Source organism: Sander vitreus, chromosome 14, assembly GCF_031162955.1.
Source record: "Sander vitreus isolate 19-12246 chromosome 14, sanVit1, whole genome shotgun sequence".
Classification (NCBI taxonomy): Eukaryota; Metazoa; Chordata; class Actinopteri; order Perciformes; family Percidae; genus Sander; species Sander vitreus.
The window spans coordinates 20,682,277-20,709,428 of record NC_135868.1 but is presented as its reverse complement, the minus strand read 5'-3'; the positions used below and the strand labels follow the sequence as shown (position 1 = coordinate 20,709,428).

General features: G+C 41.6%; 1 protein-coding gene across 1 annotated transcript in view; it reads left to right on the top strand.

The window, feature by feature from the left end:
* The first annotated feature begins 2,379 nt into the window (after nt 1-2,379).
* The window catches only part of csmd2 (CUB and Sushi multiple domains 2), a 250,682-nt gene continuing 225,909 nt past the window's right edge, over nt 2,380-27,152 (top strand). The window contains exons 1-2 of the mRNA XM_078267604.1: nt 2,380-2,554; nt 19,917-20,133. Coding sequence (XP_078123730.1) covers nt 2,380-2,554; nt 19,917-20,133 — 392 coding nt within the window. The remainder of the gene's footprint in view (nt 2,555-19,916; nt 20,134-27,152) is intronic.

Here is a 27,152-nt window from a genome sequence, read left to right as displayed (position 1 = left end):
AAAACTGCTTAAAAAAAGAATATAGAGAATAAACACAACCTGGTAACACAACGACACAAAGCCTCTTCTAACTTTTACTAATTTAATGTTATTAGTTATTCATTTAGAAACCGGTACAATGATCATTATTAAATCCATCCACAATCATTGTTTATTTCATTTTTTCCTACAAAGACACTAAATCCCTATGAATACAGTGAAAATATGGGATAATATGGCATTATCCTAAAGTCACTACATTGTCCTTTTTGCTATTAGAGTATTAACTTCCATAATCAGATATTCTGAGTAGCCTAGCTACCACATCCCTGGAAAAGGAAATGAGATGACACCACACTCACTTAACATTATAGACTGCAAATAGCTAGCATATAATATGAGACAAACTGTACTGTAAAAGGTAGCTATACAACGCTACAGTCAGTTCACTATGAGCTTACTTTCATAGACTCATTTTGAGACACGTTAGTGGTTTCCAGCGTTGTGTGTGCCTAGCTCAGCCTTACCGATTTGGTTTGTTGTCTGGAGCCGTGCAGTCTTCATTCTGCGGTGTCTCAGGTGAACTTCGATCTGTGCCCAGCTCCTCCGTGGCCTTCCTGGCTCTTCTCCAGATGTTTTTGCAGACACGATCAAAGTTGTCATTCGGCACGTGCGGATGAATCCAGGTGAAGCGCGGAAAAGGTGCAAATGCACTCGCGAGCTGTTTTGGTTGCATCATTTTCTCTCTGTCGTTATGTTCACGGGCTTGTCCATGAGCTTGCCACTCTGGTTATGTTTATGTTTATTTCTGAACCAGCTTTTTGAAAGGAAACATCGCGTGCGATGTTGGCACGCTGTCATAGCAACCGGTTGGAACTCGAGAATGATAATTTGACAATTAGATCAGTCCCAGTTCATCTCTCCAATTATTTCCTTACAAAGTGAATGAATGAATGCGCATTACGTGTAGACCTAGCCTAGACATTAGGCCTAGATGCAAACATGCTGGATTCCTTCACCAGCGTAAATCACTCAGTAACTCACATTATTCAAAAGTCGAATATGTCCCAGAACAACCTGATCAGGAGCGGCAGGAACAGCTCAGTGTTATTGGCAAAGTTGAATTTAATGTTGCGGGAGTCATATTTATGATCTCCATCTCATATGTAGGGGTTGAAGGCCAACGCGCATTTCATTATCGCGACTGTTTTCCACGCACGGCGCATTGCGAAAAACTAATTACACCGGTCATATGCAAAAGTGGAAATGACATTCAAATTTACTGTCGAGGGTTCCAGCCTGTTAAGCATCAATTTCACGTTTAGTGAGCAGGAAGTGGACATCTATGTTAAACTGCCGGGCAATCCGATGATTGGTCTTAATGGATGGAGACAATGGTCCCGTTGTGGACCCCTAAATCTTAACATAACAAATTGGAACAAGGTGGATTTTATGCGTCATATATTATTATTATTATTATTATTATTATTATTATTAGGCTATTGTTATTACTTGTTATCATCATAGAGGAATATGTATCTCATACAAAAATAATAGTTTATATCTTAAAGTTTAGTGATGAGATTACCTTAATCAGTAGTGAATGGAGCAAGTTAGATGTAGGCTATTTCAAAATGTATTTAAAAATGAGAGAGAGAGAGAGAGAGAGAGAGAGAGAGAGAGAGAGACGCGCAGAGAAGGAGCAGGTCTGCAGTCTGATTCTTGGCGTCGCACAGACCCGAGGCGACGCTGTGGCCAAGTGCTGCGATACTGGGAATAGCTACATAGCCTACATACTGCATATTTCTCTCTATACTATACAGTCAGATCACTGACTACTGACTACGTTGGTCGAGAACTTCTAAAACGAGGCGATTTTTCTTGGATGCTGATAACATCTGTGGCTCTCCATCATTCGCCGTTCGTTCATTTGAATCTCGGTCTAAAGACGAGTTTAAACGTGGATTATCGGCACCGCCAATGCTGTTTAATGGAGATAAAATAAAGAGGACAAACAAGTGCTGCGGGACAAACTGAAGGAGGGATCTCCTGTTTTTTTCTGACCTGTGTCTGATAATATCAATTACATCTGTGGAGCGGACGAGGGATTTTCGTGATTATTTATTTTTTTTACGCGTGCGAGGTAGATCAGTGACCACTTGAATCACGACTCCCCCTGGGTTTGCCTTCCCTCTTTTCTCCCCCTTGAAGTGTGAAATCTATCTTCTCAGACAGAGACTCTGAACCCCTCGGTGTCCGCATGACATGGTTCAGTCCAGCTGCGAGATCCGAGCCTCCTCCATGCATTGGGATTTTTCTCAGCACCGACACCGAGTGAATCACCCTTCTTTGACCATCTGAGAACTATCGTGCCTGCCAGACAAGAGAAAAAGCCCTGCCATGACCGCCGCTTCAAACCGGGACGGAGCAACGGGACTTGTGAGGAGACCGGAATGTGCATGCAGGAAAGGGGACGGAATACGGATTTTTGCTCTAATGAAGGCGGGAGTGCAGGCGCACCATTGGAGCCGGGTGCTGTTCTTATATATGGGGCTGCTGGCCGCCTCGGTAAAGGGTAAGTCCCCATCTGTACCTCTGAAGACATGCAAAATGCAGCAGGCTTACCCCACTCCACCTCCCACCATCCACGATCCCTGACTAAATGCAAATCAGCAACACACACACACACACACACACACACACACACACACACACACACACTCGTCCTAAAGGCGCATTTAGGATGAACCTTGCTGAGATGTCGCTGTTGTAGCACCCAAAGTTATTAATAGAGGAGAGGTGGCTGGTTGGGTGGCTATTTTGGTGACAGCGGATCCTCTGGAATAGCAACTGAGCCTCTGTCTATCCTTGACTCTGTTGATGCGCTTTTTTTTAAAGGACTGTGTTAGTGTTTTCTGAGGAAATGATGGTGGATTAAATGAGCTGTAGGGGTGATTAAATACACATCTTGTGTGATTGCTGCTTCTTACAAAAGAGGTTTTACAAACGTTGACTGTGTGCAGCATGTGCTTCTGGCATAAGGAAATCGTTGAGGTGGTCAAGCAGGCGGCTGATTATAATGCTGTTCAGAGTCCTAGAGATGGTGTGTGTGTGTGTGTGTGTGTGTGTGTGTGTGGGGGGTGATGCTCTTCTTTCTATGTGCTGCTTCTCTGTTTCGTAGCTCAGACCCTATAATATTCTCCACTTGCCCAAGAAACATCAATAAAAAACATTCTTTCCCTCTGTCTTTCTGCGTGTGTGTGTGTGTGTGTGTGTGTGTGTGTGTGTGTGTGTGTGTGTGTGTGTGTGTGTGGTGGGGGGGGGGGGGGGGAGGGGGGTATGCCTAATTAACTGACTCTGGGTTTTCTGTTCTTGATAAATTGCAAATGGAAATCTTGCAACCGGAGCTGGGCATTCAACAGATTATCATTACCAGTAATTTACTTTCACGTCTTCACAACATAATGTGTTTTTAAAAGGAGAGACTGTTACTGATCCATGATTTTCTTATTTTTCTTTCCGTGGACAATCATGACGAAAAGCCTGTGGCGTTATTTAGAGCCGAGGCTTTCGGGGGAAGAGCTGCAATGCTTTTTGCCATCCCAAACAGGTCCTTTGGCAAAGAAAGCCAACCGTTTTATCACTGCCTTGGCACAGAATGGACACTATTTTTAGCAAAAGCCAAGAATACTGCCACGGCCACAATATGAATTTGACAGTGAGTCATGGCTCTGTGTTGTTCGCCCACTCATACCTGCAGTCGGACAACACACAATCCACGAGTGAGTGGGCACATTTTCAGCATCGCCTAAGCTATATAAGTGTGGTTTGAGCTTGATCATTACTATTTTACAGAAATGTCATCCCTCATTTCTCCCACTAAATATCTCCCACTTGTCACCCACTTTTGAGCAAACTTGTGTCATCAACCACCCAGATGGTTTCGGTGAGATGTAGGTTTATCACACACACACACACACACACACACACACACACACACAGCTCAGTGCTGACAAATCTCTCTCGACTTTCATGTGGAGTAAATCTCATTGCGGCTATATTCGTAGGTGGCTTCATGTTTTATTTGCGTCCGGGGAGCTTTTTATTGCCCACTCTCTCGCCGTTTGAGTCTACTTTTGGAGCCAGTAAAGCGACTCTAAGTTATTGCACGTATTTACAAAGAGCAAGAAAGGTTGGACTATCTATCGTGCCCTCTCTAACAACGTTTACTTTAAACAGTGTCAATAAATATGTTTGAATACCACGCGCCGGCGCTGAGGTGGTCTGGCGCGTCCCTCGGTGCTGCTGCAGGCACCAGCAATTGCCCCATCCTCCCATTGAGCGGCACCAGAGCCTCACGCTATGCTGAGAGACGGAGCGGAGAGGGAAGAGAAGACCCGGGGTTCATGGCATTTGTCTACCCACATACTTTTCAAACCAAGCAAGACTTAGCCAATTCATGACCAACAGTGGCCAACAGATATACAGTACACGTGTAATGTTGCATGTTGGCCAAATGAAAAGTCTGTTTATTTCCAGGCTGTGTTCGATAAGCACCTGTCTCAGATGTATACTATTGCTTTAATACTGCTCTTAATTTGTCAATCAGTCTCAGTCAATTTTAGCCTCCTTTGTCGCCCAATTAGAATTCCCAACGGCCACACAGACAGAGATAGAGAGGTGTAAAAGGTTTTTAATAGAGGTATTGAAGAGAGCAGCGCGCTGTCTCCATGGGATCAAAACCAGGTTGTCCCAGTGGACTCCTCGCTCAATAAACGGTAATCAACCTCTATTCATTTAATCGTATAGAGGAGAGAATGCGAAGGCCGGCGGCAGAGAACAGGAGGATAGAGGAGGCAGATTGAAGATGACGTGTCTTGCCTATCTGGTGCCTGTTTCGGCTCCCCACGCCAGCTCGGCCGGTATTAGATCATTCGTCAGCGGCGCATGAGACAGTCACTCAGCATGTCCATTTACACGCAAGATCACGCTTCGTCGTCCTCTCCTCTCTCAGCCACGCTCTCCTTTATACAAAGGCACCGCGTTATGCTCATGATGCAACTTGCAGTAATGTTATGAGGACTGGAGGGCTCGATGCCCCTTTCCTTTTATCTTTTTTACTTCATGACATTTGCTCGCATTCGCATAGTCATGAGGCTCCTGAAGAAAGGAACTGTGTGTGTGTGTGTGTGTGTGTGTGTGTGTGTGTGTGTGTGTGTGTGTGTGTGTGTGTCGTGTGTGAACGTCTAGGGGGTGAGCAGAGAGTAAGAGGAGAAGAACATGATTTGGAAGTCGTTTTTGAAGTTGCACAAATAAAAAAAATGACAAACTCACACTTTCATTTGAAAAACCTTCAGGCTCACAAAAAGGCCGAAGACCTCTAACTGATACCATTTTAATTGGAAACACATTTAGTAATAAATGATCTTCACTTTGCCTCAGAATAAAATAAGAGATGAGAGTGGAATATATTAGTTTAACCAAAAACTCACAGGAGAGTGAGACTAAAGCACCCTGGACAGCGACAGGCGCAGCTGAATCTGCCGCTGAGCTGAAGTTCTCTTCAGCACCACGGACAGCTCCCTCAGCCAACAGCCTCAGCAACAGCTGCTCGTCAGTAGAGGGCTAGCTGGCTCATTGAATTGGGATTTCTCCAATGTTTTCATGGCTTTGAACCTTCAATTACACACAGACTTCAGACCCCTATTTGAAAAGATCATATCATGTTTCTGCTGTTGGTTTTGTACTGAATTTAGTAACTAATCTACAATTTAGGCATTTTGAGAGTGACTTCTAGACAAAGAGCAGCCATATTCATGCATTATCTCGTTGACATAGAGCTAAAATGAATAGTCGACTGAGAGAAAATTAATTTGAAACTATTTTGATTACCGTAATTCATTTTGAAAACTTGCCAAACATGACCTATTTTAAGCTTTTTTCTTTGTTTTTCGTGTGATATTAAATTAAATATCTTGGACTTTGGACTGTTTATTGGAATAAACAAGCAATTTGAAGATGTCAATGTGTGCTCTTGGAAATTGTGATTGGGAACAAAACGATTTATTGAGAAAAGAATCAACAGATTAATTGATAATGAAAATAATCTCAAATTCCAGCCCTAGTATGTAGTTTATTACAGCAAAATCCCTGCTTTTTGCTGTTAACTAATCAGGATCCTCACTCAAGGATCCATGTGGATCCCAAACCCCATGTTGTAAACCACCATCATGGAAACACAGTGTTGCCTGTTTGATAGATGTTGGCTTATATATGTGGAAGCTAAACCAGAGTTGTTTTTTGTGGTCTTGCGAACACACTTAATCACTTAATCACTCCCTGTAGGTCTTATCAACGTAGCAAACTTATAGTCCCATGTGTCTTATGTGTCCCATATGTGTGTTCATGATGAATATATTGTCATCCCACTTCCCTTTTGTTTCTCACTTCTCTTCCACCTGTCTGCCTGCAACTCTTGAAATCCTCCATTACCTGCATGCTCTGTTGCATCCCATCTCCCATCTGCTCTCTACATTCACCGTTGAGCACTAAAGGATGGGATTATCTATTTACTCAAAACAGAGACATGTCTGGAATGCAGAGTAGATGTGTATTTCCATGTTGTTACTTTTCCTACTTGAGTGAAAAGGAGAAAGGGCAGTGGAGTGTAAAGGAGAGTGGTGGTCAAGATAAAGATGGAGATCATAAAGTGGTGGCACAGGGAGGGGAAACAGCAAAACAGCAGGACAGACTCTACTGTGAGGGGAAATGAGAGGCATAGAGGAGAGTGTTGGAGTAGAGGGGTGATAAATTTACACCAGCTGAGAGATTATCCAAGCCCTATGTTTCTGTGCCTTATGAGTGCTGGGTGATTTTCCTCTCTTTAGTAAATGATCTATCTGAAAGGCTTATTTTCTCATCAGGCATCAAGCAGATTCCTATTTCAACAACAGCGTGTAAGTAATGTGTGTGTGTGTTGTTTGTATGTGTGTGTGTGTGTGTGTGTGTGTGTGTGTCTGTGTATGGATAAATCTGAGAGCTGCCAGGCCCATTCATTCCAGGATGATTAGACTAAAGTGTTGACAAGCAGGTCATTAGCTAGCTCAGAAAGGACCACTGAGAGAAAGAGTGTGTGCGTGCGTGCGTGTGTGTGTGTGCGTGTGTGTGCGTGCATGTGTGCGTGCATTTCATATGCTGAAAATGCTTCCTCCTCGTGCATCCTTATTTTACCCACCTGCTGATGGGGCATCCAGCTCTTTTCTCTGTCTCTCTCTCGTACCTTCTCCTTCTATCCTCCTTACCTCCCTCCCATCCGTCCCGCCCGTCCCACCATCTGCCCTTTTTTCCTCCATCCTCCTCTCTGGTGATTCACACTGTCATCTGTCTCCAGATGGCCAGAGCTCTGTCACTGTGCTTCATCACACTGATCAGAGCCATACAGTGTGATAGATTCACAGAAAATCCTAAATGCATTCATGCAGCCACACACACACACACACACACACACACACACACACACACACACACACACACACACACACACACACACACGCACACACTCACTCACAACACAAACTGGACCATTAGACCTTAATAACTTATAGCCAGATGTTTACATTTACAGAATTTCTTGATTAAAGTGGCACTTAATTAGATAATGAGGAACATCCAATTCATTCTCAATACAATGCAATTGCTTTCTCTGCTATTTCATGTATTAAACTATTAGGTTTGTAGCCATAGTAAAATAGCTAGCTTTCATTAAATATTTAGATATGATGTATACACATTCAAACCGAGACATTTATATATCTGGGGGCGCTGGTTGTAAAGTCAATAGCTCAAGTTTGACACAAGCAAAGAAAACCTGGTGGAAAATGAATGAGAAATAGTAATTCCCTTCAAATATCACTTTCAGCATGTCCCTGAGCATGGGGTTAAATTATTAAATCTATATTTTGGCTGCTTTGCTTATCCAGGCAATATAAATCTAGCATTATTCTGGCAGCGCCTATGCTTAACATACTCCTGTGAGCTCTTCTGTTAGAATTTTAGCAGCTCAGCTCCATTAAAGACACTGAATGGTGGATGGAGGAGTTATGGCAAAGTGCCTTGCTCAAAGATATGTTAGCAATGATTCTTAAGAAGAAAGTGGCTTTCATTTTCCTACCCATATTTCCCATTTACAAAATGACCATAACAATTGTACTGGGCAGCTCCCATATGTTACCCGTAATATGTGCTGTTACTTTTACAGCCGTGCTGCGAGCCAAGACATGTCAGGAGAAGAACATACATGCCAGTCAATCTTCCCTGGATAACTACAGGTGAAAATAAATCAAAAAAATAAATAAGCAGTTATATATAGAAACCCAGGGCTTACATCTCCCTGAGCCATGAGTGAGAGAAAAGCTATAACACAGAAGTCTCAATCTTGATTCAGATTCTCGTTTTCCCGTTATTATCAGATATGAGTATTTGTTCAAGCTACTGTAAATCCCCACAAAGTGAGAGACAGATGTAGATGCACTGAGAGATGTCTGTCTTGTATAGACACAAAGCTCAGGCAGGGGTTTCTTTAGCTTCCTGATTTACACTGTTCGTATCACAAATCAGTGATCCCACAGATTGAAGATTAGATCCTGGGCAGGAGGTATCTTGTCCTTGTCTTTTGTCCTTTCCTGTATAGCTCCATTCTCTATTCAACGTATAGGTAATCTGTCAGTGGTCTTTTTCTCGGAAAGAGGCAGAGTCATCATGTGGAGAGTGGCAGTGAGTGTGTTTGTGTGTGTCTTGCATTCCTTCACTTGTGAGGATCTAAAGCATGTTTACATATTTTAAAGCTTTAATGGCCCAATAAAAACAGTGTTTTTTTAAATACAATTTTACAAAGCTGATGTTTTCTTTTATTGGAGCAAGTAGTGGCTATTGTGTTTCTTTTAAGTTAGTTAAAATGTTGAACCTAGCAACATTGTGGCTGATGTTGCTAGGATATAAAGTCCGTCTAAAGTGTGTCTGCTAGAGTTAAAGGGGTGGTTCAGAATTTTGGACATAGGACCTCATTTCCAAGTTAGCCAGTGTGTTATTTATCAGTGGAGACCGTTTTCAACACTTTTCATCCAGTCCTTCCAGTTGAAGAGTTCGCTGGTGCTAGGCTAGCGCAAGTCAACAGTATCTGCTAGCCTGCCATTAAAAGCAGTCTTACACACTCCACAGTACACAAGAGGCAAATAAATTATAACGCCAGACTATCGATGTAAATGTCTGTTGATAAAATAATGTTAGAAATAAAACTACCCTTGCATCTCAATGATCGCATTACATTTTGAGGGACTAGTTTCTCAGCAGTGGCGGAATTTTACTTAGCTCCGGTTAGCAGTACTGCGCCATAAAGTAAACACAGAAGCGCACTCCAGTCGGGAAACCTAGTAGCTGCTGGCTTGGACATCAAGATAACAGCGGAGACCCTACTCAGCTGGCAAATGTGTAGTGATCATTTTAGACCAGACGACTTTGAAAACCCCCGCAATCTAAAGGACCACAAGTCACTGACAACTAATGCGGTTCCATCCGTCTTTCCAGATGGACCAACAGCTACTGATGAACAGGTAATAACTTTCCGTAGGCTACTCTAGCTAATAAAGCTAGTCCCTTTCATAACGATAGCCTAGCTGCTACTGATAGATTGAGACTGACAACGTTAGTGGAACGTTACTGTTCAATACATTGTGGAGAGTTAACAGTTATATTTATAGTTATAGTTATAGCTAACAGTATAGCTACACTCTTGGTAGATACCTGGCTGGGCTAACCGCTAACTTTAGGTAATTGCTGACAGAAACATCATGCAAGCTCGGACAGTTTACATGCAATTGCTAGCCCGTGTGCTTTCATGTACCGGTAACGTTATGTGAGTTATAGCCTGGCAGAGTGGAATTAGTTGGAGCTCACAGCGGCAGGTAAATAAACTTGCGTGATTGTCACGTAAACCGGCTTTCTTGGTAGCCTAGGTAATATCACTCCGCCGCTGCTGTAGCCTATGCTACCAACTACAGGGAACAAAGTATAGCTATTGCAATGCGATGCAAGGGTAGTTTTATTTCTAACATTATTCTATCAACACACATTTACATCGATAGTCTGGTGTTATAATTTATTTGCCTCTTGTGTACTGTGGAGTGTGTAAGACTGCTTTTAATGGCTGGCTAGCAGATACTGTTGACTTGCGCTAGCCTAGCACCAGCGAACTCTTCAACTGGACGGACAGGATGAAAAGTGTTGAAAACGGTCTCCACTGATAAATAACACACTGGCTAACTTGGAAATGAGGTCCTATGTCCAAAATTCTGAACCACCCCTTTATTCACCCTTAAAGTGAAACCTGTTGTCCAAACCAGTTTAACTGAACATTACAGCAGTTGCCTGCTGGCTCATGTTATGTATTTTGCTGCCATGGAGACCTGCAACCTTGTGCCTGTAATGAAATATGTTAGGAACAATGATTCAATGTTGAAGCCGTAGACGTGGTTGGCAATCTGACACGCTGCCAAAATGTTTTATTTTTTTGCACTTTTGCATCTTAAAATTTGGGAAAACACAACAACATTGGCTTTAATTTACACATACACTACCAATGCGTTCCCAATCTAATGTTGTCAGCAGTGTGGAAGTGCAATTTGCAGATACTTACAGTGCACAGAATAAATGCGTACACCCATGCTAAATTTGACTAAAAAGAGGAATAAAAAATCATCTTTTGGAAATTGCAAAAATGAGGAAAAATCCAACCTTTAAGGATATTTTCCTTTTTGAATGAATAATGTATCATAAATAAATAAATGTTCTTCCTTAAAATACAGGGAGCATAAGTGAGTACACCCCTATGTTAAATTCCCATAGAGGCAGGCAGATTTTTATTTTTAAAGGCCAGTATTATAATATATATCATTAATAAGAAATATTATACAGTCATGTGAAAAAATTAGGACACCCATGCTAAAGTTGAATAAAAAGAGGAATAAAAAAATCATCTTTTGAAAATTGATCTTAATGCCTTAATTTAAAAAAATGAGGAAAAATCCAATCTTTAAGGACACCAATTTTGTTTGTGAATGAATAATGTATCGTAAATAAATAAATGTTCTTCCTTAAAATACAGGGGCCATAAGTAAGTACACCCCTATGTTAAATTCCCATAGAGGCAGGCAGATTTTTATTTTTAAAGGCCAGTTATTTCATGGATCCAGGATACTATGCATCCTGATAAAGTTCCCCTGGCCTTTGGAATTAAAATAGCCCCACATCATCACATCCCCTTCACCATACCTAGAGATTGGCATGGTTTTATGTCGGTTAGCCTAATAGCTGGTTTGATTTGCATTGAGAGATGATTTTATGGAAAGTACCCCATGCCAATCTCTAGGTATGGTGAAGGGTATGCGATGATGTGGGGCTTTTTTAATTCCAAAGGCCAAGGGAACTTTATCAGGATGCATAGTATCCTGGATCCATGAAATAACTGGCCTTTAAAAATACAAATCTGCCTGACTCTATGGGAATTTAACATAGGGGTGTACTCACTTATGCCCCCTGTATTTTAAGGAAGAACATTTATTTATTCACGATACATTATTCATTCAAAAAGAAAATTGGTGTCCTTAAAGGTTGGTTTTCTCCTCATTTTTTAAATTAAGGCATTAAGATCAATTTCCAAAAGATGATTTTTTTTATTCCTCTTTTTAGTCAAATTTAGCATGGGTGTGCTCATTTATGCTGAGCACTGTATTTCCTTTAAAATAAATTCTCATCCATTTGAGAGTGATGCATGCAGCCCATTCATTATGATAGTGGTCTACAGTTGACACTTGAGCCTTCCTGGGGAGCAGTTAGGTTCTGAGTTGAAAGGTTAAAGTGTACTACAGTAAGTTAAGGTGAGGCTGATTGATCAGCTGCTGCTCATCCATCTCTCAGTGATAGATGGAATCGTCCTGCTGGGACGGTCATGGCCTGACCCATGGATCAGCACTTCCTCTCGGGTTTCAATATAAACTGCTCAGAGAGGAACAAATGTTCATGAATATCCACTCACTAACAGACATCAACTTGCCCAGGATGATCTCATACATTTAACACATCCGTAATTGCATTACCCCATCTCCTGTTGGTGCTATTGATCAGTTAGTCCAGAAAGTGTATTTTTCACAGGTTTCTGGTGCAATTTAAGTGCAAAGCATAGGTTCAGTCTGACGTAACTCAAAGAGCCCGGCTGTCAGATGTGAACCGAATGAAAATTAGGTGATAATTGACCTTCACTGTGTTACACACAGTGTGCTTCTTCCCGTAAGTACTAGGAAGAATGGAAGAGAATATTGAAATGATTTGAAGCATGCATGAGTGTGTGTTTGTGCACATTTAGATGTACTGTGTGTGCTTGCCTGTGTGGGGGTGTGTGTATGTGTGAGATTAATAAGATTAATAACAAATAAAATAAGAAAAGGATTGGTCTTCATACGTGTTCTCCTGCTTTCTTGTTGTCATGGGAACAACATACAGCTTCTGTGTGTGTGTGTTTCTAGGATATGGATAGATCTCATGGCATTGGGCCAGCAGAGCCTACTTTCAATTGTGCACAACCACCAAGCACAGCAAACCAAAGGGATTTACTACAACTATGCCAGGCAAGGAAGGCCACACTCACCCGCAGGCACATTGCAAGATCTACCAGCAACACCCTATAAAAAACTTGACTTTTGACCAGAAAGAGCTTTGAATAATAATGGCAAAATCACATGTAGCAGAAACAAATATATAACTACATAGAAACAAATCGCTTAAACTTATTCCAAATCTCCAAACATGCCTTTTAGTGGCTTATCTCCCCACCACAGTCTAACCTGACTTACTGAATATGTGAATCATAGCGAGAGTGTTTCCAGGTGAGGGTAGACTAGAGCTGGGAGAGAGAAAGGGGCATGGCTGAGTACTAGGAAGCAGGCCTGCGTTCAAGTGCTACACCGTAGCTCCATCCCAAATCAAAATGTGTACACACACACACAAACATAAAAACTCACTGACAAACACACATGTTAACTTTTCTCCCGGCATCTAGCCTCACTGTGTTTTGTGTGGCAGCCCCATTTATATCAGTGCTGAAAAAGCTCCCCCACAAAGACAGGGGTCTGTCTGAAAGGGTAGAACATCAACCGTTACATGCCTTTGACACTGAATGCGCTATTTTTTTTATCGATCATCTTGAAGCCTTGGTGCGTGGGCTGCTGAGGAGCTGTGTTGTTCACAGCAACACTAACGTATCATAGGGTTATTTTAATGTATTGATAAAAAGAGGCGATATTGAAGAAAATATCATGATGAAGAACACACAAACAATAGCATCTCTATTGAAGCTCTGTTGAATCAGTGTTTGAACTGGGTAAAATGATTGTGTAGTTTTAGGGATGGGCTGAAATTGTGTGAAAGTGTGTGGGTGTTTTTTTTGTTGGGTGGGTGGCTGGGTTGCAGGTCGTTTTGGCTGGCATGATGATGCTGCTGGTTAAATATGACCCAGCTGGAAGGAACTGCCTGGCTCCCCCCTTCTCTTCCTGTCTGAGAGAACACATGCTCCATTGTGCCTTTTTTGCCAGCCTTGACAACAGTCAGAAATGTGTGCTTGCACTCGTGCAAGTGTGCATTTCTGCATGCACGCCTCTTCTATGTGTTATCATGCAGTTGCTTTCTTCGATGCTTCAATCTCTGGCTACATTTTTGCACGTGGGTGTTGTTTATTTTCCAGGCATTTCAGCCTCCAGTGATGTTACTGTGACAGTGTTTTAACTATGTGTTGCCATAGTAGTCAACAGACCCTTAAATGAAATGCAAGAGCCTGAGATGTGGCAAATGCGTTCACAATTGTGTTTTCTTGAATGTCTTCTCTGTATGTGTTTACAGACTCACACAGACTCTCTTTTTCTTCACACATTCATGCAGCAGGAGGCCATTCCAAGCCATTCGATTGTGCACCATTATGGAAATGCAAGCTTCATTTTTCTGCCCTTTTAAGGAAACAGCATTTACCATTCACCCCAGTGGGCTAAGTGGAAGCAAACCTATCGCAAGTGCCTTCCACTGCATTTGGCTTGTCTGTAATGGCAGACGGTGTCTTCCTGGCCCAGACATTAGCCTAATGTATGGAGGCGAGCGGGATCGCTGATCTCATCCATTTCCATTTTAATGGCGGCCATCTAGAGGTTAATTTGGATATGATGCGGTCAAGGCGTGCATATGCGCTGACACGTCAAGTGACAAATAGTGGTGCTGAGAGGATCTATGGGGTGGAAGGGTTTATCTTCCCAGCAGGGAGGCAGTTACTGGTACATACAAACACACACACACACACACACACACACACACACACACACACATTCATAAGCACAAAGACACACACAAAGTTGCACGTCTGATAATTCAGCCTTTGCTCTCATCTCCCGCTTGTGTCAAAAGTAAAGTAAACATTTGGTTGTTTGAAGTTTACTCATGGGATAGGTTATATGTGATAGAAACCTGAAAGGATGCACTTATTTGGTTGGAAATTATTCAGTGTTTGCTCCGATGGGATGCTCATTTTGTATGGATATAGCCCCTGATAGACCACACGTATGGAGGCTTTATGGTTTCTCTTGAGAATAAGGAAAGAGCTGAACTCTGTTTTTTAGCTATGTGATGGGGAGACTTGGAATAGGTAGTTTAAGGTCCAATTTAATGGATGAGTGCATGTTTCTTGTGACTGAGGTTTCATTTTATATATTAAGCCATGGCTACAATTGGAACAATTTCACAGTAATTTCCTATTGCATTGATTTATCATTGTAATATTGTATTTAGTTTCCAAGCTGTTGACAATGTCATAGACACACTGTGCTGTGCTTAGAAATGTTGGAATTCCAGAAGGCCTTTCTCAAACATCAAATAAGTTTCGTTGTCTTCTGTTGTATTCCTTATGCGCTGTGGACAACACAAGACGTAAAGCACTTCTGTTATTGACTGCAAGAACATGATGGTCTCTGCGTCGTTGTCCAAAGGCAAACTTGAATCATAGATGAGGAGACCAGACAGGAGGGGAAGTACAAAGAAACAGAAAAAAATATGGGAATCCAGAGAGCAGATTTGCAGTTTTGTATTTCAAGTATTGTTTGTGTCTTTATGGTATTATATGAATGTGATGTTGGGATTATGTTCGCCAAGATCATAAATCCCATTCCTCCCAATGAGAGACACTGTAGCCTGGGTAATTGGCAATGTAGAAAATAGGTTAAAAAAAGAATCTTCCTCTTTCTCATTTAATCACATTGGTTGTAGCTCCTCCTCTTGTTGACCTTGTGGCATTTACTTTTTTGCACACTTTCATTCCTTCCTCTCTTTGCCTTTCTGCTGCTATTTTGCCTAGTTTGTCCCTCATCTCACCTTTGCCTCTATTATTCCTCACGTCATGTCTATATGTCCATACATTCAGTCAGCCAGTCAGTCTACTTTGTGTCTGTCTGCCACTGTCGCCCTCATTCTCTCACTCTCCTTTGGTCTCTCCCTGTCTCCTTCCTCTGCTCTGAGGGGTTGCTGTCCTGCCGTAGTACAGTACAGTGACCATCGATTCATCAAAGTGTCAGAGCACTGCCGCAGCTCTGTGTGCCCGCTACTAAACAACTGCCCTGGCAAAGCAAACAATAGCACACACACACACAAAGGGAGAACCTGGAGTGCTGCCCTAGCAAGGTTATACCTCTCCCTGTACACCCATTTGACGCCGTGCACACCGGAGATGGTAGGTGCCAAGCTGATTCTGCCAGTGGCACAGTGGGCTAAGCAGTGGACAACATATCTGTTGAACATCCACAGATATCAAGCATAGTTAACATTCCAGTACAAGCCAATCCAAATAGTTCCCATAGACATTCTGAGGGATAAAATGCTCCAACCACAAGAAGAAGTTAGCAATTTTCCTAATTGCTGAACCAGTTTATTTGCTACTACCCCATATTCATAATGGTTCACCTGAACAACATGACCTTCTACTTTGCCGGTGGTCTACCGGGCTAAAACAGCACGGCCAGCAGTCTCTTTATGGGGTCTTTATGGTGTGTCAGTGGGGTCAACTGCAGAATGGGCTCTTCACTGCAGATTTACACTGAGGGGCTTCACAGTGGCTCACCAGCTCTCGGCAGCTAATTTCATAATGCACCCTGGGCGAGGCTTAAATAATTCAACCGAGCCCCGAGTGAAGGATCTACTTAATCAAAGGCTCTGGGTTTTCATAGAACAGAGAGAGTAGACTTACAGTGCCTTGGTTTACCTCAACCTCACTTCTATCTTATGATGGTTGACTATTTGTTCAAAGATTCAACGAGAATATTAATACGTATGACTACACAGTGCAGCAAAAAAAAGATCTGGCACACATCTCCATTATTACTGCTTAATGTGAAAATCAAACTTGACGATGCTGTAAATGGTTCCTTCATGCTCACAAAAGTGCATTCTCAAGTGAATTTTTATGTTTTTGTGTCTGATTCAATTCTGACCATCATTTTTTCAGCACAGATAAAATCTTTCTGGCTGCAGCCAAAAAAGCAAGCTCTCTAAAAGCACTATCTTAGTCTTTTTATCCCAGATTGTGTACGTCATTTTCGATTTAAGAGTCGGTCACTTGGCACAGATGCTCACACTTCAAAATAGCATTCGGTCGAGCTCTGGCAGATTTAGTAGACTTATCCTCATGTCATGATTTTTTTTGCTTAATTGTACCCATAAAGCACAGAGCCTGCTTTCCTGCCTGGGTGATCACCGGTCAAATATCAGTATGTACAGCGTGTTCCACCCCCTAACAACACATGCACTCTGATGATATGACACACTAATTAAGTTGCAAAACGCCCTCCTTTGGTGTCCTTTAGCAGTGTTTTTTATTATATTGTGGAGGGCTATTACACTGAACATTCTAACTAACGTGAAACATGTCTAAAACAGTCACCTAATCATTTCTTTCTTCTAGCATTTTGATTCAATCCTGAAACTGATTAGTAACAATGTTGGTCGCCTTAACCTCCCTGGTATTGCTTTGTAATCCATCTCAGCCCACGCATCCTAACTCATTGCCTATGTACAAGCGGTTCACAGACCACTCTGACCCCTATCAAGCTCTGCCATCAGGCCGCTGTATGAGCCATTGATGGGCATTTTTCTGATGGGGGCCTCGTAATGAAGGAGATGATGAGGAGATTATTGACCGGGCTGTAGATATGAAAATCAGGTAGGAAGCGGTGGATGTGGAGGTTTCACCTGGATATTAGTATTGACGTGATGGTAATTGGGAGGGTGGATGCTCACTTGCTGGGCCTATTTAAAGGTGGTAATAGAAAATCAGATGGAGATAGCTCTTGCTTGGATCTTTTTTGTTCTTCTCTCGGGTTACTGGTTAAAGATGAGGACTGAGAGAAGACACGAGTAAGAGAACACACTATGAATTATTTTAATCTTCATTCATTTTCATTCATGTCTTCCTACGTTCTAAGAATTCATTTTAACATTTACAGATCTCCACAGCAGACAGAGCTGAATTGTCAGTGCAACATTAGAACACCAAACTGAAGTGTATTCAAGTGGCCAGGGTTCAAATGCACACACATTGGCATCTTTTGGAAGAGGTCAAGCGCATATGAAGTGCTGAAAAGAGACGGCTGGGAGAGGCCCCTGCCTGTTTTTTGATGAGACAGGCCCCGGAGATTCAGCAGTGGTATGATGGATATATTGTGACTGGAGATGCTATTATAATCCCCCTGCTCCTGATGCCATCCAGACAGTCAGAAATCTTTACCTCCTGACACTATCTCCCCTTTTCCCCTACCCCAAAAAAGCCATTTTGTGATACTGTTTTGCTGTGCTGCCTGGAACAAAAAGCTAATATTGGTTTTGTTATTTTGTGCGTGTCAGCGAGTGTTTTTCCAGCCGCATTTCAGAATTCATAAACACCTCAATGTGGCACGTAGCCACTGAAATCTTAAACACCAGGCTTGATTATTACTGTGAAGACAAATGCAGCGTTAGCTCATCTGGCTAACCGGGGATTATCCATGTCCATGCGTAATTTATTCTCTTTTTCCCTCTGTTCTTACTTCAAAAATATTTAGTTTGGCTGTAAGACTTAGAGGACTAGAAATTGCCCTATTTAGTATTTCCTTTTGTCTTGTCTTCATGCATGGCGCCTTATTACCTGTAAATCCCTACAGTTTTTTCAGACATGAGGAACATTTTAGTTCGATTTCTTTAGCTTTGGGATTGTTCTACCCATCAGAGAGCACGTACAAAGTAGCTCAGAATCTGTATGTTTCACACACATTCAATTAGGGATTCACATTCCTCCTGGAGGGATTTAACAAAGCAGCCTTCACTTTTACTTTTGGAAGCTGCAGTATGTTTACTCAAGATTCTTGTTCTTTAATGCCCTATTTAATGCCTTCAGGTAGCATGGCTCATTTTGAAACATTGATTTATTCCAGATATGTACACAGTTATGAGTATGGATGTAAATGAACAACACAAAAATCCTATCTACTGCAAGCGTTGCATTGTTTATGTTGTTGAATAATGTGGGTTATGCAGATAACAGATGTCCTCCAATTATACTCTCCTGATTACATTTTAATCAGGCTGTATTATGATTCAGGTTTTTGACTGGAGCAAACAAAGGGGAAATACACATCATTTGTATAAATAGCATGTATTCTTGCATGACATTGTAATTTAGTCCCTCTACAATGATATACATTTATGCCGGTTCCTACTGTGTGCTCATACCTTGTGTTAGGTTTCTTCTGCAAAGATACATTTAAATGTATTATTATGTTGCATTACTGCTGTCTTAGTTCAAAAGTTACAGCCCACATGGCTACTTATGGTCTGTGATTATCCAACATATTCACATTTTATTCTCTTGTCACCTGTCAGTGCCAGACTGCACTCATTCAGCTGTCTGGAAGATGATAATTAACTTCAAAGTGAACCTTTTTTGGTTGGGGGAAATACCCAGCACCACCTAAATATGTCAAACGAGTGTGTTATGATCTATAGGGTGATACACTTATACAGAGACAAATAAGTACATCAAGACTGAAAACACACACTGACAACTAGCTACACAAAGCAATCACACATCAGTCCACGTTAGCGATTAATTACAACCAAATCCCTAACATTGATTAAAAGTCTCAGCTTTGCTCAGATGAGTCGAAAGACAAGTCATTTAGCTTGGGGATATAAAACACACACACACACACACACACACACACACACACACACACACACACACACACACACACACCCTCCCTCCCTCATAGCTCGCACTCCACACATCCAACCGCAGTTCTGATAGATGGCAACACACACAATTAAAAGTTAAGATTGAAGGCGGTGTGCGGACAAAAACGCAGGATGAGAATTAATGTAGTGCTCAAGTGTGTATGTCTGTGTGTGTGTGTGTGTGTGTGTGTGTGTGTGTGTGTGTGTGTGTGTTTCCACTTCTGTCCTCTCATCTTCTCCTCTCCAACTGTGTCATGTGTTAACGTGGGAACCTATTACTAATGTGGTGAAAGGGCCAGTGAGTGAACAATTGCATGATGATGGAGGTGGAAGAGGTGGGGAAAGCTGGGAGAGGGTGAGCCATTTAGCACTGCAATACTAATGGCTCAGGCTGCACGCTGTAGGTGATAATGGATGTTGCAGAGTTTGTGTGTGTGTGTGTGGGGGGGGGATTTGTATAATTTCCATTCTTGGATGTAGAGAAATGTTTTTTTATTTTTGTTTAATATTCTATTAATACTTTTTACACTCTGCTAGCAGTATTAACACACCTTACTCCCTTTTTAAGAACTGCCTTTTTCTTTCTCTCTTCACAGCTCAGAACTGCAGTTACACACTACACAGTCCCAATGGGACGATAGAGAGCCCCGGCTACCCTTACGGTTATCCTAACTATGCCAACTGTACATGGGTGATTGTGGCGGCGGAGCACAACCGGATACAGCTGGTGTTTCAAGGCTTCGCCCTAGAGGAGGACTTTGACATCTTGTCTGTATATGATGGGCCACCTAGCCCGGGAAATCTGCGAACACGGTAAAGACAGCCTACTTTTCTTTTAAATGTGCGTGTCTGTGTTGGTTTTATTTACGAATCTATTCTATTGACTCATATTATGTCTACACATGCATATACAACTCTTTGTAGTACTAGCAGTCCATGAAAGTTCTACATAGTGCTTGTGTCCCACAGGCTGAACAGTGGGGGGTAAAGGACTGAGATCAAAAAATCGGAAAATGCAGATAGGCCAAGAAACATGAGCATTCAGACAATCTAACCCCCAGGTTAGCCAAACATTTGCGGAAGAGAAAATATTCTTTTTCAAACTGTCTAAACATGTGATGGATGTCTAAACATCCATCACACTTCACAGACAAACTTCCTTGTTCAACTTTGAGCTATAGTAGTTGAGCATGCACACAATTTGGGCTTATTAGTGACATTTCAGGTTCACTTAATTTTGGTTTTATCCCATATAAAGTGGTAGATAATCCAAGCAAACTACTGTTTAAAACCTGCCTGTTCGTCCGACCACTCTTCTCTTGCACCATCACATTTTGTAGTAGTGATGTCACTGTTTCCCCAGATCTCATCAATGACTGTAGTGAGTACAATGTTATTGTAACCAATAAAACAGATTGACAAAGCCATTCAATTAAGACCCAAGTCGTATTCATAGAGTTTTTGAGACTTAAAAGGTGTTATGACGTTAGTGGACTGAAAACTGGAAAAGAGGCAAACACATATAATCAAGACTGTAATTAGTTATACATTCAGAGGCAGCTGAAGCTGATCCTTTGGTGACTAATACAAGACTGACTCTGTGGATGCGGTGACAGCATCCAAGGTTATTCACTGTACCTCTTTGTGCTTCAGAGCTACTAGCAAAATGAAATGAAGCTCACTTGGGCGTGAAGGCTCAAACAAACAATTTCTGAATCAACAGTTTCGTCCTTGATCGTCAGTTTAGCAGCCTAAGAGAGGCTGGCCTTGTGCTAACATTGCAAACGGAAATATTCACTCTCTGGTTTGCAGAGTTTCATGCTCACTAAGTTTCCATATTTTCAACCATTTAGGACTTCAGAAAAAAATACTGCAAGGCTGAGTTGCAATCTAAAGAGCAAGACTTCTATTTGTAATAGCTGCAAATATAAGATATAGTCACAGAGCTGCTATTCACTGATGTATTCCGGGACATTATTGCTTGCAGCCTCATATCTGTCAGACCTCTTGGCAGTCCTTTGCTTACAGGCTACCTTAATTAGTGACACTTTCTGCTTTCAATCTGATCAGTTGAAGCTAAACCAAAGCAGCTTTTAATTCCTGTCACCTTCTGGTATAAGCTTGGCCTTGCAAATAGTTTAAAGCATATGTTATGCGAGGCCCTCGAGAGACAGATGAGAAAAATATTCTTAAGAGCTTTTGTTATTGAGACTGTTTTGAGTCTCTGTCAGCCTCTCTGTTCCTCCTCGTCGATACCTCTCTCTCTCTCCCTCACCTCTTTTCTTCCCCCCTCCCCGCGTCTCTCATTCTGTGCCACTGGTGCCTCCACTGCCTCTCCCTACAGAAAACGAATGAAAGAGAAAAGAAAATCCATTATGGATTCGTGTTGCGCTGCTCTCCTCAGCCTTTCTCCTGTTTGGACCTCTGGGCTCTGTTGTATATTGATGCTCTGGCGGGACAGTGGGGAAAGCGCTCCACTCTCTCCGTCTAAGCACTTTGAAAATAAGTGAGGGGAAAGAAAATGAATTTGAAAAAGAAGGAAAAAAAGGGAGGGTGAGAAAAGAGTGAAAAACATAAAAAAAATAAGAGATGGAGAAATAGTGGGAGTGCTCAATAGTTTGTAGGGAACACAGATCTCCTTTCGATTCTGCTTGTGTTGTCTTTGAAGAGAGTTCCTCTCTTTCCAAAGGAGGCTTTTTTTGTTGAGCTTGGAAAGATTGGAAGCAGTCAACAGCAGTTTGTCAGGACATGCGGGTGTATTTACATTCACACCTCTGCCGACACCACACACACACACACGCATAAGCACAAATACACACACAAAGATGCACATCTGATAATTCAGCCTTTGCTCTCATCTCCCGCTTGTGTCAAAAGTAATTTTCTATCCATCTCTCTTGCTCCTCTTCCTCCAATTTCTCTCTACCTCCCCTCATTTCCTCCTCACCTATTTCTTTTAAATGTCTTATCTCTTCTGCCTGTTCTCCATTTTGTGTCCTGCATGCTGTGTTGTGCTGAATTTGATCAGCCTTTCATGTATGCCAAGTTATAGGTTGTAGAGCTTGGAATATTTTGTTTAATCTCAAGTAGTCATCAAAAATGAATGTTTTGCCTTTCTTCACATTCACATGATCACCTTTTGATTTCTTTTTTCAAAGCAGTCCCTTTTCTTTAGATTTGTTTATTTATCCATTCATGTATTCATTGCTGTCACGGCAAATTGTTGTTATCAGGAGAATGTTGGCTGACAAATCAGTTCAGCTATATAGATATATGTGCTTGAGCTCCTATGCACCCAGGAGTGTGTTTGTGAGTGTGTGTGCTCAACACATTGCCTGCTCCTACAGCAGTTGCTTTATGAGTCACAGTCAATCCGTAGGAAATGCATATATGAGACAGTCTGTTGCTGCAGCACTTCATTAAACTGCCGATCCCGACTGAGACCTGGGAAGCGAAGAGAAAATTCAACGTGAATCGTTTGAAATGGAGAAATAGAAAAAGTATATGGTGTGATATATATGTCCCATATTCTGAGCTCAAGCTGCTGTCGGATTGCTGTTAATTAAGCAGAGCAATTATTTCCAGAGATGGTGTAGTGATTAAGTGGTTAAGTGCATGTTGTGCCCTCAGTGTTGTGGAAGCTATCAGTTACTTCACACAAGAAGAGGTTGAACTGCAAAGAAACTAACCGCAAGGTGAATTCTTTTTTTGCTGACTTACAGTAAGTAGTTACTTAAAAATGGCTTTATTGCAATGACATTAGCCTGTTGGATATTTTTCTGTTCTGCAATTCATTTCAGTAGACACACTAGACAACACAAGATTATTTTTTGTGGCATTTTAAGGCGTTTATTTGTATAGGACAGCCGAGGAGTAAACCTCTATATATGGGCGCGCGCTCTACCAGGTGAGCTACCCAGGCACCAATTGGTGGACACACTTTGACAGCTTTGACAGAGTTAGATAAGATTGACATCAATCTCATGTCTGTGCATTTAGTACAGAGAGGGTAGCAGGCTCTCTACAAAATAGCCCACCAACACTGTCAAAACACTAATTTGCATCTTGTATCTCATTTGGTTCATCTGTACACAAACAGAAATTTTAAAATGAGGATTTGTGGTTTCACTATATTTCGTGAAAAAAAACCTGTTTATTCCACCCGCCGAGCAGTCTGTGCACCCGCTATGGCAACCTCACTGTGACAACAAAACTCAGTGAAGGTGCACACTGTGCCTGGCTCACCTTAATCAAGAAATAGTTACACCACATAACTCCCACTAGAACCACTAATTTCTCTTTTGGCACATCCGTTTGTGTACCGATTTAATAAACAGTTTGAGAAGTGTTGGTAGGCGAAATCTTTAACTTTGGACAGAGCTGGCTAACAATTCAATTTTATTTATAGTATCAAATCATAACAAGAGTTATCTTGAGACCCTTTACAGATAGAGTAGTTCTAGACCACATTAAAATGTATAAAGTAAAAATTTCCTCCTGCTTTTTTTTTTTTCTTAACGCTGAACTAAGCTACAAACATCCTGACTCCAGCTCTGTACTTATGTAACTCAAAAACATAAGCTCGATATCCTTCTTTTCATTTGCAAGAAAGCAAATAAAAGGTATTTCCCAAAATATCAAACTATTCCTTTAACATAGCAGCTGGCCATTTTCTCTTTTTTCTGGTTTCCATCTGTTTCAGAAGAGTATTAAAATGAGCTTTTCACGACTCGGTATTAGCTTAACATATGTCACCCTTCACAGTTTTGTCCCCTTCATTTTATTGTTCAACAACTAGCAAACAGCTATGTAAAGATTTTATGTTGAATGCTCTTGAGTCAGTCATGAAAGCACAACTTTGTCAAAATAAGAGACCTTGAGACTCACATTATCCTTTTCACAATAGCCATGTAATTGCTTAATGTTTGTCCACAGGGAATTCTTTTTACAACAGCACAGCTTATAGATGTGATGCTTTGCATCTAACCCTTGACTCTGTGATGGAGTACCCTTGACTGCATCAGTTCAATGGACTGTTTTCAAAGTGGTCCGACTGCATTACCACGTGACAATAGTGCGACCTTAGAACAAGAACTTGTTACTGTGATGGATTGCCTTAGAGGCAGAAAATAGAGATAAATAATTGTAGCATCTTTTGAAAAAAGATGCCACAATTGTGAATTGTAGTTGCCAATTGTTGTTGCAGAATCTCTGATACAGTCCTAAACCATTCCTAAGTTTAACCTTTAAATCCCCTTCTTGCTATTTCCACCTGTCTGTTGTCAAAATAGTTGGTGTTAATCACATTTTAATAATGCAGTAAAATGATTATCTGGTCATAATGTATATCTGCAGTAAAAGGATTGTGACGGAACTTCCCCCTAAACAGAAGTAACCCCGGTGTCCTGCGTTAAACGGAGCCTTTGGTATTGTAGTCAGTAGTACAGTAGTCAGACAGACTTCCCATGACTAAAACAGCCAACTTAACCTTAAGCTAGACACTGAACCACTACCAGCTCACTCACTGTCACTCTGTACAGCTTTCTTACTTGTAAGAAGCAATTTCTTTTAAAACCTTTGTGTCAGATCTCACCTTGCAACTGCCAATTGGGTAACACTGAGAACATTTCAGAAGAGGGAAAAGCTATTGGGGTGTGTGACGGCGTCTCTCTCCGACAGGTCTTCCTCTGAGTGATAGAGTGATGGAACGGAAGGACTTAAAGGCCAGGCAGTCTGGCAGGGACGGGGAAGTGAGAGAGGGAGGAGGAGGCGTGGAAGGGACAGATTTTCAGCCTGCGGGCTCGATAGGACATAAATAAGGAGCACTAGTGCATGGTGCTGGCAGTGGCATTAATACTACAGTCAGCCCTCAGTGCTGTAAGGTTGGGGTGTCACAGTGTGTGTGTGTGTGCGCACGCACTCAGACTATGCTTACAATGGAGGATCTAGGCGGCCCATCCCAGCAAGCTGATTCAGTGTCAACAAAATCAAGGTTTATTGGAATACAGATAAAATGAACACCACACTCACAAACACACAGTCAGACACACACTTTTAAGCACGGAGTAAATGGCAGTGGGCTGGAAAACTGTAATTTCTCAGACACATAAGGTTTCAGAGTCATTTCTGCTTTTTTGCAAGCACTCGAGAGCACAAGTGCTGCTTGTACAGCATGCATGGGGGTGGGGTGTTTTGTATGCACTTTCATATTGCTTCTGCTTGTAGTTCAAAGTTTTGATTTGAGCTGCATAAATATTCTGTCTACAAACCAGGCCTTGAACGCAGACTGTAAAGGAATAGATCGTCTGATTGATCATTTAAACAACAAAATGCAAAATTGAGATGATAATTTGTTCCTTATCTTCTAATATATAATAATATAATATATATGAAATAAAAGAGTAATCAATCCTGCAATAACAGATTTTTTTGGGCCACTTGGGGGCAGCGGAAACGAGTTGTGGGGGAGAGCGGGTGACGTACAACTGCACTTCCTGCCTGAACACTTGCCACGGCAGTGTTTCTTCATCAGTGACGGCCTTGGCCATCAATCTCTCACAACACATACTTGGGGAAATGACTTGTGCAGTACGTGAACACTGTGGTGTGAACATGCATTCAATGTGTGTTTGCATACACACGTTTCTTCTTTGTCTGTTCATCCCCAACTACACATGCTTACTACACGTTGCGCGACATCCATGCATAAGAGTACATATCCAAACAGGGAGGAGGAGTGGTTGACTGTGTGTGTGTGTGTGTGTGTGTGTGTGTGTGTGTGTGTGTGTGTGTGTGTGTGTATGAGAGAGAGAGAGAGAAATATGGCTTCAAGACTGCATGGTTTTATTTGTTTGCGCTGGTCACGATTGAGCATCTTATTCAACAGCATCGACACACACAAACATACTGTAGGTATGTCACACCCCCAGACATGTGCAAGCAGATGCCTTCATACAAGCACGCACACACACACACACACACACACACACACACACACACACACACCATAGGATTTATGGTTCTTTTGAGTCTTGGCTGTTAATGGAGAGACTGCCACTTATCAACGTCAGCTTTAACGACAACAGGAGGAAGAGTGATAGTTTGTTTTTCATCATCTCATGCTGGGAAAAAGTGAAACGATGTCAAGATTTATGGCATCTGCTCACCTGTGAGGCAGAATTATTAGGCCCTGTAACCCCAGATTAGAGAAATAATCAACGAGATGGCTGTGAATTTATATCCTACATTCAGTGTATCACTCATTGTGTGTATTGCTATTGACATTCCTCGCTCTCCAAGCCTATCATTGTTCTTAACAGGAAACACTTCAACAGCGGCGTGAACTGAAATGTTTTTCTGCCGAGATAAAAGATTGAATATGCAGCGCAGCCTTTGAAAAGACGTGTCATTTTTTAGCCCTTCTGTGCTCTGTGTCACACTTGAGTCAAGGGAATGTGCCACATTTTTGGGAGGCCAGTCTGTTGAGCCGTTTAAACCTTCAGGGATGAAAACATAATCACTAAAAACAGAGATATCATTATGCCCATGTACCGCTCACTGCCCATATTTTAGCCATTACGTGTCCTCAAAAAAATGAATGTACATAATTATACATTTGCCTTGTACAATGAACAAATGTGAACCTTTGTTTACTGACTTTATGTGACTTTATTATGTTAAAGGGGAGAAAAATCTGAATTTAATACATATTCTATTAAATATGTGATATCACAGCAGGGCAGTGCAAGACATTGGTAAACTGTATAAATAATGATGTGACACACTGTATATCTTGTGGACTGATTTTGTTTAGACAGTGATTGGTACAATAG